The sequence below is a fragment of the Dermacentor silvarum genome, chromosome 9 (genome assembly GCF_013339745.2).
Source record: "Dermacentor silvarum isolate Dsil-2018 chromosome 9, BIME_Dsil_1.4, whole genome shotgun sequence".
NCBI lineage: Eukaryota > Metazoa > Arthropoda > Arachnida > Ixodida > Ixodidae > Dermacentor > Dermacentor silvarum.
In genome coordinates this window covers 97,042,153-97,056,066 of record NC_051162.1, presented here as the reverse complement: position 1 = coordinate 97,056,066, position 13,914 = coordinate 97,042,153, and the positions used below count along the sequence as shown (strand labels likewise).

The window sequence follows — 13,914 nt, the reverse complement described above, 5'->3', positions numbered from 1 at the left end:
ATTGCAGGATTATGTACTTTCTTTAGTAGGCAGCATCTCTGGCACACTTTTCTCAAGTTAGGTGCACAAGTTTCAGATCACTCAACAAAATAATTAAGACCCTGTGATGGGCTACGTTCTTAGGTAAAGTAAACGACGTACCTGCAATTAAGATCGCAAAAGAGGCAAGCAGAGGGCTTACAGGAAAATTGCAGCGACACGGTCTGTCCTGATCATAGTGTGCCCTTATGCAAATGCAATTTACTTTCTCTGATGTTCCGGGGGTTAGTGACGTGACAATACCTTGAACATGGGACTGAATGTAAACGTATCGCTTCGCAAATCAAGAGGAATTTGTTAAGTCACTTTACAATGAAGGGCAATAGTAATAATTCAGAGCCATTCCATTACTGCGAAGAGGGAAGCCAGCAAAGCTGCGACTATGGTGGGTCTGCTGTAGGGAATATTGCTATAGTGAAATTATATATTATCATTATTCATTGTATTGAGCGCCTTCGTCATAGAGCGAGGACACCGGCATCTTGTTTTCGCCCGGCGTGATGGCCAAGTAGTGCGTTTGCTGCGCCAAGTCCGCCCCATCGTCATAGACAAGCGTAGGAGCCACATAATTCATTGCCGCGGCACAGGGCACGACAGCGTCAGGATCCTGTCAGATCTCCCCCGCTCCTGCTCTCGGCGGCTCATGCCCACATATGCAACGCGGGTATGAGCCACACGTGATTTCTTTCTTACCTTCTTCCTTTCTTCCTTTCTTTCTCTCTCTTTCTTTCTTTCTTTCTTTATCACTGTATTTATCTTTCTTTATTCATTCCTTCCTTCCTTCCTGCCTTCCTTCCTTCCTTCCTTCCTTTCTTTTTTTTGCTTTCTTTCTTGTCCCTGGCTCATACCCTCATATCCAATGCGGGTATGCGCCACACGTGATTTTATTATTGTTAATGGTGACTTAACTGATGAGCATGTCATGTTTTGATGTCATGACCTATGAATCATGTTAGTCGTCATCCGTTTTGACGCCTGTGCTAAGGCACAACTGGCGGGAAACCGCCATGCACATGGAGCCAAACCACCACGCACATGTAGCCGAAATGTTGAGGATGGGTTTTTTCCAACACGCGGACACGATCCTGGGGGAAGAAGCCCTTAACAGCTTCGCTGTAATGTAATCGTATTTTAAGATGTGGACGAGTAGGCATGACTAGAATTCTACCTGTTGCTCTGTGTGATGTCTAATGCAACCGAATGTTGGATGAAAATTTGAATAGAATTTAGAGTGATGCGGGAAACACGCTGTGTGTATGTGAGAACACCACAACAAACTAGGTGAGACCTGTAGCAGAGCGTTTGTGGTCCATGAGCTGTTTGTGAACGCCCGTGAAATCGCACGCAGTTCTATGGTTCGCGATTTTGGCGGACACCCTATGTTGTCTTTTGTGCGCGAAGAGTTCTTTGCATTATGCGAAAGTTCCAGAATCGAGGTATCCTGCCTATGCAAACTACTTAGCTGACTGAAAATCGTCGCTGCGGGCTGCACAATAAACTCGCCATATTATAGTGCCTTGATTCCTTCATTTCTCTGGGTGAATGTTTTAGATCCGGATCGTGCCTTCAAACTGCAGAATTGCCCAGAAATATATAGTAGAGTTGTTGATATTTTCTGTATTTTAGTGAATAAATGCAGCGCTTAGAGAACTTGACATCGCGTGCAGGAGCTGCGGCTATCACCATATCCTGCACACCAAGAAGTTGTGGGTTTAATATCCGGCCCAGCTGGCCACGTTTCGATGAGAATTGAATGCAAGAACTTTCATGTAGCGGGTACTGGGTGCAACTTACAGCATTATAACGGAGTCCTGCACTGCAGTGCCTTTGATTGCTTGTTATTCAGTGAGAAGCTACTGATACGTTAAACCATATCAATCTGCTGTCTGGTCATCTATGGACAATATCATTGTTTCATTACTTAAATATTTACGCGAGTTAGAGCGACTGATTTTAGGCATATTTACAGACATGCTACACTAACCATTCATAGTATATTTCTCTATTTAATAAACAATTCATTGAAAACCTAGTGCCATGTGTATGGCGCTCTTTGGCTATATCTGGCCATTGCACCATAAAATCTAATACATCATCAATCAATCTACCATATCGGTCATTCATTCATTAAATTGTCGAAATGCGTGACTACACTGAATTGCCCAAATTCAATGGACAAAGATAAAACACCTTCTTGTTTATTTGGATCAAAAGTCACAATGTATACGGTATACTTCGAAACACGCTGCAATTATAAAGGACTGAAGAACGTTAAGTGTCAAAAGCAAGGAAGGACGACGTCTCGATAGGTTGGCTCATCTTTGTCAAACGTGGCCTTGCTCTTTTCGGCATGTAAGTCTTACGCGGTTTTGTTTTGCGTAGCTTTGTGACCATAAAAATACAATCCAGGATTGATAAAGCCTCCTTCATTAGAGGTATGTGTCTCCCCACGCATAAAAACTGGCAATAATGTATGAGGCAGATTAGCTGGCTTACTGTCTATGTATTTAATTGAAGATCTTAACTTTTGCGAAACTGTGGCGCATGCTGTTATATATTCACGGCGCTCATGAGGCGCCATGGCATGACCTCGCTGTCGTCATATGCTCCACGCTGTCGCTTGTTTGCACCAAGATGACGGAGTATGTGATGAGGGCCCCTGCAAGCTGCAATCACCAAAACAACAATGTACAGAGTTTCAATTGAACAAAGGCATGTGGGCTTTACAAGTTCTCCGAGCAAAAATGGGCACTTTGACAGCTTATATATATTTTCACACAAACAGCAATAGCACAACTTACATAGTGAGAGCTAGATGTATGCTTCATATGAGCACCTGTTCGTGCACATGTCCAACGGCTGCCGTGCTATTGCTGGCTTGAGCAGGAGTCCCGACCATTCAGATCATTCGAGGTTAACCATGATTCTAAGAAATTTTGCGTTAACCGGGAACAAGTACGCGAACGCGTTACACTGTAAAACATTTCTTGTATTTTACCGTGCAACTCTGCGTAAGAAAATACGTACACATTTTGCTTTATGAAAACTTAAGGAAGCCTACGTAAAATACGGACGCGAGTTTTGTGTTATACGATGCGGCTCTCCGTTTGTTCACGTGGAAATCGACCAAACATGTCAAGTGCGAAAAATGAGCGTGCAAGAAAAATGTACACTGTGGTCTTGCCCCTCTATACATAATGTCACCACAGATAACGTTGCTTCATTATTATTGAACAGGTTATAGTAAAAACACGCAAAAACAGAAGTGACTGAGCGTGTGGCGCTCCTTACCCCCCTTTCACTGCACCTACATGCCGCGTTGCATTTCTAATCACACATCATTGCACATCATTACGGACGGCAACTTATTCGACGTCAAAGGACGAAATGGCGCACACAGTTTCAAACGATTGACTCAGCCTCTGCTTCCTTTGTTGAAGCATGCTAGCGTCGCAACAGTGCTTTTGTCAGTAAATGTGGTGCTATTTATCAATAGGAGTGTGATCACGTTGCTAATTTAAGACTAATGACAGACTGAGTTCTCCTATATCGCTTCTGTGAGTCTTATAGTTAAATTTATTTCACACCAGTTAATCCGGTATACTGAAGCCTTAATGATATTATCTTTCATTATATCCTTAACTCCACCGTTTCACTGATGCCATCACCACATAACAATATGCTGTGATGCCGCTGTGGTTCGCGTTTTCACAAGTTATTCAGTTGCATGAATTGCCTTATGTTCTGCTGTGTGAATTTTCATCTTACTGGTGTCATGTTTCCAAATTAATGCCCAATGATTCTTCATAGGAGTGGTATCAGTATTCACATCTGAAATTTATGGGGATAATGTTTGCAGAAATACAATAAAATGTACTTATTTCTAAAAGTGATATATATATATATATATATATATATATATATATATATAGAAACTTTATTTGGCTGGAAAATATTTGAAGTATAGCGGTGGTCGGAGCCCCTCAGTCCAGGGCCCCACTGGCCTCTGCCGCCTGCCTGACCTGGCTAATTAAGGACTTTTGTCCTGCCAAGTCGGAACGGGCGAGCTGTGCCTCCCACTGCTCCATTGAGATATTATTAGTGGGCCTATGAGGGTGCTTACTACACTCCCAGGTCACATATATTAGTGTAGGTATGCCACCGCACCAAGGGCACGTGGCCCTATAGCGGGTGGGATACATGGCATTTAGCAGTTTTAGATGGGGGAATACCCCGGTCTGTATTTTGCGCCAATCGGCGGCCTCTTCCCCGCTAAGTTGTGGGTGAGGCGGCGGGTATTTTCTGCGGACTCCGCGCTGATGAGCAAGGATGGGATTTTGTGAGGGATAGTGTGAGGGGTTGGGGTTCGAAGAGGACGCCATCGCTCGGTTAGTAGACGCTCGAGCTAAAGCGTTAGCCTGTTCGTTCCCCTGTACCCCCGAATGTCCCGGGCACCAGAGTAGGCGATGGCGGTGGTTGAACGATTTGGGGATTATCGCGAGGCTAGCCGCAGTCACGTGCCCCTTAAGAAACATGCAACATGTCTCCCGGGAGTCAGTGACCACGACTGAGTCCCTTTCCGAACGCTCCGCGTGAGCGAGCGCGATCGCCACTGCTAACATTTCGGCTGAGGTGGGGGAGCCCGCCGTGGTCGACGCGGTAATTTGCTGCTGGCTGATCGCGTTCACGACTGCCAGGGCGTACCTCCTTTGGTAGGGCTGCCCGGTAGCCTCTGCATACGCAGCTGCGTCCGTGTAGTACGTATTGTACCTAGCGTTATTGGAGTACATCGATTGAATATGTTGTGCGCGTGCTTTGCGCCTTTCCTTGTTGTACTCGGGATGCATATTCTTGGGAATTGGAGCTACTGTAATTTTGGATCTCACCGAAGGAGGGAGAGGTACGGCCTCTTCGGTGAGATAAATCGGGTATGCTGGGATATTAAGTCGTGCCAATATTGCCCTACCAGTTTTTGTGAATCTGAGGCGCTCCCTCTGTCGCATCAGAGTGGCCTGCCTCAGTTCGTCGAAAGTATTGTGTACTCCCAAAGCTAGCATGCGCTCCGTGGAGGTAGATTTAGGCAGGCCCAGAGCCGCCTTGAAAGCTGTTCGAATTATCGTGTTGGCCTGCCTCTCCTCTTCCCTGTTCAGGATTTGGTAGGCAAGCCATATGTGATTCGACTAATCACTAAGGCCTGTACGAGCCTTAGGGTATCGATTTCTCGCATTCCCGCCTTTCTATACGTCACTCGACGTATCATTTGGGCTATGTTGTGGGTTGCGGATTTGATGGTTTTGAGCGTCTGTGCTGCTCTCCCGTCGCTCTGAAGCCACAAACCCAGGACTCGCATCGTAGGTACCTCTCGGACCATTTGGCCCTCAACCACAATGTTAATCGACCCTCTGGATTTGTAGCCTTTCGCGTGTATCCGGATGACCTCGGATTTTTTCGGGCGCGCACTTCAGCCCGCTCGTTCGGGAAAATTTCTCCACCGCTAATACCGCGGTTTGGAGCGTGTATTCTTTTTCCCCTAGGGAACCTCTGCTCGCCCACAGCGTGATATCGTCAGCGTAAAGCGTGTAACCTAGGTCGGGTATCCGATCGAGATCGCGCGCCAGGCGACACATTGCCATGTTGAAGAGCAGAGGAGATATTATCGCTCCTTGAGGGGTTCCTTTGCTCGGCATTTTAAATATCTGCGATGTGATTTGGCCAATACTGATGCTGGCCTCGCGGTTGGAAAGAAATGCCCTTATGTAATTGTAGGTGCGCTCACCACAACCCGAACGTTCGAGTTCCTCGAGTATTGCGCCGTGAGAGACATTGTCGAAGGCTCCTTTGAGGTCTAGTGCTAGGACTAGTCTCTCGTCACCGTACGGAATATTGGTTAGAATCTCGTCCCTTAGTAGGAGGAACGCGTCTTGACACGATAAACCTGTGCGAAATCCTATCATGGAGTCTGGGAACCAGCTCCGCTCTTCCAGGTATCGCTGTAGTCTGCTGTGGATCACCCTCTCATAGAGCTTACCAAGGCAGGACGTGAGCGATACCGGCCGGAGGGTATCAATCGAGGGATTCTTTTTCGGTTTGGGGATCATGATTATTTTAGCCAATTTCCATTCTTGGGGCAAATCTCCCTTGGCCCAGTACTCGCTATTGAAAACCTTTGTTATTTTCGCTAGGGCCACCGAATCCATGTTTCGAATCATTGAATTTGTGATTGTGTCTGGGCCCGGTGCTGAGTTTTTAACTGCGGCTTGCGCCGCTTCGTACACTTCCGCGTACGTTATTTCTTCGTCTAATTTAGGGTTGGCCTCTCCCGCGTATGGTCTCGCCGTGTAGGGTGATGCCGCCGCGGGTGAGGGTCCTATGTATTTGTTCTGAAGGACGTCGACTAGTTCTTGATCTGTACCCTCGAAATTGTCTGCTATAATTTGGAGCTTCTTGTTATCTCAGTACGTGTGCTCATTGGGTCTAGCATACTCCGGAGTATTCGCCACGTACTGGCCGTTCCCAGTGTCCCAGATAGGTTTCCGCAGAAGGTCGCCCACTCGTTTTTAGCTAGCTCGTTGGCGTGGCCTTGGGCTTGCTCTGCCAATAGAGCGATGCGTTGACTTAGGTGTTTGTTTAGGCGCTGTCTTTTCCACCTCTTCACGAGTTTCCGCCTCTCTTCCCATAAGCTGACTAGGTGAGAGTCTATCACCGGCGCCTCCGCTGTGCGTTCTATGGCTTTGGTGGTGTCCCCGTGCACTTGTTGAAGGAATTTAGTCCATTCCCGCATGTTGGTCGGGGCGGTATCTGAATCCTCCTGTGCCCTCTGGAGTTTTCTATAACGAGGCCAATCGGTTAGCTTGGTGGTTCCTATTGTTCTACGTATGATGGGTGTGGAGAGCGCTATTCTGATTATGTCATGATCGCTTCCCAGGTTTTCGTCTAGGGAAACCCATTGTACGTCTCTGACATTAATTGTATATGCACGGTCGGGCGCCGTGTCTCTGCTCACGCTGTTACCTGTGCGCGTCGGTTTGCCAATTTGATTGATTGCCCGTAAGCACAAGGCTGTGGCGGTACGCTCGAGTAGGAACCCTTTGGGCGATGTTTTCGCGTATCCCCATAGTATATGGGGCGCGTTAAAGTCCCCCACTATCACCGCCTTATCCCTGGTGCCCGTTAAATCTTTTGTTGCCGAGAGAATTTGTGGTAGATCGTCCCCTTTGCTTTTGGGAGGACTGTACAAGTTTGTGATTATTGTGTGTGCTTTACTTCGTTTCTTTGGCTTTACTTCGTTTCTTAAAAGTGATATAAGAAAAGAACCTTACCGATACAAGAAGTGACATGTTTAGCTTGAAAAAGTTCCCACCACTCAGGAACATTTCGCTTGGCCGAATGGAACTGCGCAGATATGCAACCTGTATGCAGAAAAAAATTCGTTCATTTCGAAAGGGAAGCGAGCAACAGCTACCGCTTTAAAAATGGACGATGGCACTCTCTTTCGATTAGCTCTTGTCTTTTTTTTTTTTTTGTTTAAACTTTATATATGACAATAGACGTCTCCACTGCCGTGACCTGCGGCCGCACAAAATGGGTGCATGCAAATCATTACGTCTGAGTTGTCAGATGCGCGTCATCTAGTTCTCTTTTTCTTCGTATGCTGCGCTTTGCACTACTCATACCTGTAAGGTACATGGCCTTAATGCACTACTCAACCCTATGGAAAGGATACAGGTGAAACGCAGGTATAATGAAGATATATGAAAAAAGAAGCGGGATGCTCAACGTTAGGAATCACAGTCATTCATTGTGCTGTGTCTCCATTACATAAGAAACACACCTGTTTCGGCTATCTACTAGATCACGGGCAGGCGCTTCTGGAGCGTGCGCTAAAAGAAAGAGTTCTGGCAGTTCCATTAAGCGAGAATGACTCGTTTCATTAATTTTACTCCCTGTTCTCAAGTTATACTACTTCTGTAGGGAGCACTATTGCTCTGAGTAGGACCATCGAGAGCGAGGTCTGAAATGAATAGAAATGAATGAAACATTCCTTCTGAAGAGAAGTTAAACGGTCAATGTGAAGCTGATTGGCTTCGCCAGCATGGTACAATTCACAAATACCATGTAGTCTTTTTATTCTGCGACATGCTTCGGTATGTCCCGCTGAATACTTTGATTTTTAGGTCTTCAGGTATACGTAGGGTAAATGAGGACCGATTGAACAGGTTCGAAATAGGATGCCTGCGGTTTCTCTATTTCAATTATAGAGAGCATATATGAATGTGTTAAAAAATTTGTATAATAAATGAAAACGTAGTAATGACAAACTCCAGCATGCGCTAACACTAACACATACAAGAGGAAAAAAAGGTCAAACAAGGCCAAAACCAATAAACAGGAGCATCACTGCGCCAAAAATTGTGCCTAATATTTCGAGCACATGTTCAACTATTAAAAAGTATTTCATTGCACGAAATCAGTGCTTACAAGGACACTAATTGGCCATGGCCAATGTATGGTCCCTAGTGAGAATTGATGCTTTTGCAGCGCTTAAACTTTGTGGCGTAGCCTTTGCTTGGCATATAGGAGACAGTCCAGCAACATGTGCAGTATGTACTGGTCCGTCCCTCACTATGTACATGACATGGAACTTGCACGGAGAACTTTTTTTTCGCGTATGTATTCTTGAATGTATGCCTTAACTTTGCGAAGTCTACGGAACAGCACAAGACTAACTTTTCGGGTGATAATGCGTTTGTTCAAAAAACCGTTGTCGATATTTTTATCAACAGCGCCCGGACTCAATCTAGAGCCAACATTTTGACAAGCGCATTTTTTTGCCATGCCAAGTCTGCTTGCCGACACGTCAGTTCCATTGTGAGGATACCAGTGTTACGACACTGTTAATAATCTACAGAGTTCATCTTCCTGGGAATCGGTGCTCTTCTTTTGTTCTCTCTATTCCTCTGTTATCGCTTGCACAATACTGCTGCTCGCAAATTCACCAGCCCAATTGTCCTGTGAAACGAAGTGTGTTCCATCAGTAGAGATAACAGTAGAGATAATTGAAATGAAAACAAAATAACGTTAAATTAAGACAGGCAGTCATCCCGTCGAACGAGTGACCCGCCAACCTTCTCTTACTGAAGTGTAGTAAAGAGTATTCGAAGAAAGTTCACAATTCGAGCTCCTCTTTTTGCACAGGTGAGTTCAGAACAAACTAGTGCTATCAGGATGGAGAAATTTTCTTAAATCTGCAGTGCATGTGCACGTCCACTTACCTGACGGAACTCCACAGGTGAGTCTTGGAATACAGAAGCCTTCATAAGGCTCTCCTTAAGCTTTAGTGTCTTCATAGAGTAGAGAAGCAGAAAGCAGAACAACCATCAAAAAGTCACATTAGTGGGCTCACTTACAGCACATACCGACCATTTACTCGCTGTGCTTGAGCGAAAGAACACTTTTTACATTTGAAAGGAACATAAGAACAAGAATTTCAGGTAATTACTTTGGCGTATCTTTTTCTCGTCCAAGTTGAACAAAATACGCTAATCAGTCAGCACCTTTGATACAAGACAGGTTACGTAAGATCTGGTTACAGCAAAAGAACATCATGGCTATCCGATGTCACCTGTTATCTGCAAAAAAACACTCTCTCAGCGCTAACTCTCTCTGATCTTTCATAAATTTTCGCGAGGGCCATTCCGAGCTTAGCAAGTTTTCCGCTATTCTTCCAATAAAAGAAAACAGTCTACATGCGTATGCAAACGAAAAACGAGAAAATTTGCAATGACAGAATTCATCCCAGAAGGTCTAAGTATAGTTTGCTACAAGACCTGTTATAGACGTGACTAGAACAAACTAGACAAGGACAGGAACGTCGCCACACATTGTTGAGCACTAACCTCGTTTGCCATCCTCTGACTAAGCCGTGCAACATCCACAAAGTCGATGGTGGCATAGCCGCAGTACGAGATGGTGAGCAGGAGCTGGTCTGTAGGGACACCTTCATCGAACGCGCTGTAGACGCATATGCATGACACAATCAAGAGGACTACAGCGGAAGCCGTAATTGAGAACTGCCAGGCCGAGTTGAGCACTCTCCTCAGATTTACGATTGAGGAAAGGTTCAGCCTCACCCGGTCCAACTCTGTGTTGAACGTCGTGATCTTGAAGGTCGGTTTCTCGCCTATCCCGAGAATTCTTTTGAGTGTGTCCTGCTCCTGGCGAACGTAGCCGATGAGAACCTCGCAACAGGGTCTCAGAATGATGAAGTGCAACATGTCGTACATGAAGAAGAGAAAGTTGAACAGAAGCATGGCACCCTTCAGCACGAACTCGAGGAACGAGTAGCCCTCGACGTTGAGAAGCCTGATGGTGATGTTGGCGTTGGCAACCAGGTGCGCGAAAAAGAAGATTGCCACGAAGAATCTGTGAAGAAATGTAACATGGAGGGCACATGTTGCATGTATCATGTTTCATAGTGCATTAAAAATGCTTAATACGAAATGGCATGCCGTGCACCAATTTTCCGAACATTGTGATAACGCGTTTTTCTAAGCTGGTGCTATTCGCAGGACCTCTGGCTGATCGACTTGGCGTTTTATCACTGACCTGCTTCAATTTTACAATTGGGTCATCGGCGTCAAAGTAATAACATTTAACGTTTCTTCGCGCTATTTTGTTACACAGCCTATAATTGTTGTCGTAGAGGACGTTTGAGCTGTCTTCAAACAAACGGGCCACCACCTTGACAGCGATAGACTTCACTGAAGTGCAAAATGAACGCACCTCAAAGCGTAGCTGAGGCGACACCTCCATTGATACTTCTTCCAATCGAACGCTGCTCTCATCTCGTGTTCCGCCGACATCTTGAAAAACTCTAGCATAGTCCACGAGCCGGACACGGCGCTTGCGATGTTCACGACAACCTTGAAGGCCACGACCATCGGGATTACTAACACGAGGGACTTCGTGAAGGTACGAACTGTGGCGTAGAGGCGGACTGTGTTGTCGGCGACGAAGTAGAGCTCGGCAAGTGCAAAGGTGAGGAGACAGCCGACTGAATAGAGGGTGTACCAGGACTTCAAGCTGACCGTCCAGTCTTTTGGGCTTCCGCTCTGAAGATTTCTGATGAAGAAAACGCCAGCTGCCCGGCACAGCCAGGCATACGGCTTGATTCGTGCGGCCATGGCGCTGACCATAATGACTCGGAGGGTGACAGGTGCGCGAGACAGTTGGCAGCGTTTTTCGATCTGCGCAGTCAGTGCTCAGCAATACCCAGCTGTGCTCCTCCAGAGTTGAGAACTCTATCCACTGTGAAAAAGAGGCCAGCGATAAGAGTACTTAGGTCTTACACGGTTAGATAAGAATGCCGGATAGTTTGCGCGTAGCAGAACCAGTGCGCAGAGTAGAAGACAGGCAGCACCGACTTACAACAAAATTTTATTGGAATAAGATAACATGCACACGCTACCAATATGCCCAGCAGCGAATTATTTCATGTGTTGCAAACCAAATATTATTTAAGATTATTGCAATACTATCTACGACAGGAGGAAACTTCCGTGAGACACTGTAGTTTTCTTAAGCATAGATAATTTGAACATCGTCATACCTGTTTGACATTACATCACAATTCCATGTCGGCGGCATCGGGTGCTCATGTATACGCCATGCATATAAAATTATTGTGCAATATTTATATTGAACCTGGTCCTGTGTGTTGTTCACTCGACCCTGCTGCCCTGTTTTCTCTTCCTTTGCGCGCCACAATCGTGGAGAAGTTTGTGCCAGCAAGCCGAAGTAATCATGTTGCCGTGAGATAGCTCAAGTTGCTTACATGGTCCCATTTATTGGCCAAAGAGACAGCCGGAAACAAAGGTATACGGACATTGAGATTTGCGAGAAAGCTGAATATACACGAACCACCTACCCTCGAATGCGACGTTTCAACTGTAACAGTTTTCGTGAGCGGCACTGCGATTCGAGAAAATCGGTGCTCCATGCTTAACACAGCCGCATGTCTTACCTTTCGAGGAAGCCGCGTCCTTCAGGCTTTCATGCGGACAGTACAGCTGTCGATTGCTGATGCTAAAAGCACTGTACCGGACATGTCATGTATTCTATTAACCGCTTGCGCGATGCACACGAATGTTTTACTCAAACCCCCCCCCCCCCCCGCAAAAAAAAAAAAAAACGTTATAGCCGAACATCTGCACAGCGGGCTATCAGCGAGTCACCTAATACGAAGTTGGCAAAAACACACACCTGCGCCGATTCCCATGTAATAAGCAACATTCAGTTAAATTACCTTTCGCTATCAGTGAACACAATTATTGATAAGTTTGACGGGGCAAAGCGATACGCAGAGGCATATTATACAAACGAAAAAAACAGCATTGAAAGCTCCGCATAATGTGGGAAGTCTAGAGCTTAACTGCTCCTAAAGTTGCATTGACGACCGTTTTCGCATTCCACACCCCAAAGAAAAAGAAATGCGTTCGCAGCTACTGGCAATCGAACTCCCTGCTTTGTGTTCAGGAGAATACCGTGATGACCACTAATCCTACGTAGCCACATACCGGTCGACAACAAGCAACAGTAAAAATCAAGAAGTAATCACGTTGTGTGATGATGATTCACTTTGAAGCCAAAATAAACTACAGGCAAGTGAAAAAATAATTCACGCTTGCGATGAAGTTCTGTTGGCCTTCGTCAAGCTCTGACACAAAACCTTATTCTACTTTCACTGCATGCTCACCGATATTCGCAGTAATTTAACTGCAGGACTCACCAGAATGCTTTGCAAACACCACGGTATCCTTGTGCCATGGGGGCACAGGTGATAGCTTCAGACTTGACCAACACGATCTCTTTATTTAGTGCGGGCTGCGCGGCGCAACTTGGTATTGCCGCCGTGTGGAGCGCCACCTTCCCTCAAACGTTCGCTGCGGTGGGGTCGATGTTGGGAGATTGAGCGGTGCGGGCATACATAAATTATTTTGGGAACCGGCAAATGCCAGGGCAGGTGGCGAACATTGTGGCTGCGGGAGATTGCTTTTTTTTGCCGGAAAGGTTGCGTGTTTGTGAAAAAACAATCGAGTGCTTTTCTGTGAAAAAACATATCGCGATCTAAATATTTTTACTAATTTATCGCCTGTATCTAGTTTTCATCTATTTATTCAATACGTCTACGTATGCAATCTGTATTCCCGGTCAAAATATTGTACTTTATCTAGCTTTCTACGTTCCTAATGTCTAGAGTTTTATCAATCCATCCCCGTCTACAAGTCTACCATAAACGAGATGACCACGGCCACGTTCTTCCAAAAATGAACCGGCATCGACAAAACCGTTCTCTTTGCGTGTGAGGAATCTTAGTATGGAAATGGGTGTTCCGTTGCTTGAACACTGTTTATGGCTCCAGCAAAACTGTTACCGCCGTGGCAGTGGCAGCTCATAGGTGACACATCGTTAGTAGAGGTCACTCACTAAGCACGCACCAGAGGCACATATAAAAATGCATTTCCTTGAACTCCAGTCCAAGTACACATGCACAGAGTTTTATACAGACGCCTCTAAGTCACGTGAAGGGGTGTCTTATGCAGCCGTCGGACCATCCTTTTCAGAATCCGGTGTACTACACCCGGAAATAAGTATCTTTACGGTGAGCCTATGCACTATTATCGGCTGTGAAGCATATAAATAAATCAAACCTTCACAAACAATCATATTACAGACTCTCAAAGTGTCGTAAAAGCTTTGAAGCTCCCTGTAAACAGAAAAATCCTGTACTCATTGAGCTCTATTCCATACTGTGTAGAGCGTATGTATCAAAACAGCATGTCATATATGCTGGGTGCCTGGCCACAGAAGATCGAG

The 13,914-nt window shown here is 45.7% G+C and overlaps 2 protein-coding genes across 2 annotated transcripts in view; one reads left to right on the top strand and one right to left on the bottom strand.

Annotated features, from left to right (window-relative positions):
- Positions 1 to 2,606: 2,606 nt before the first annotated feature.
- On the bottom strand, positions 2,607 to 11,222 carry LOC119463758 (uncharacterized). The gene is made up of 5 exons (XM_037724584.2): positions 10,822 to 11,222; positions 9,936 to 10,461; positions 9,312 to 9,380; positions 7,359 to 7,448; positions 2,607 to 2,705 (listed from the first exon to the last, which is right to left on the bottom strand). Exons 1-5 carry the CDS (start codon positions 11,220 to 11,222, stop codon positions 2,607 to 2,609), a joined length of 1,185 nt encoding a protein of 394 aa, XP_037580512.2.
- LOC125939866 (uncharacterized) overlaps positions 11,221 to 13,914 on the top strand; it is a 32,988-nt gene continuing 30,294 nt past the window's right edge. The window contains exon 1 of the mRNA XM_049655369.1: positions 11,221 to 11,254. Within this exon, the coding sequence (XP_049511326.1) occupies positions 11,221 to 11,254 (34 nt within the window). The remainder of the gene's footprint in view (positions 11,255 to 13,914) is intronic.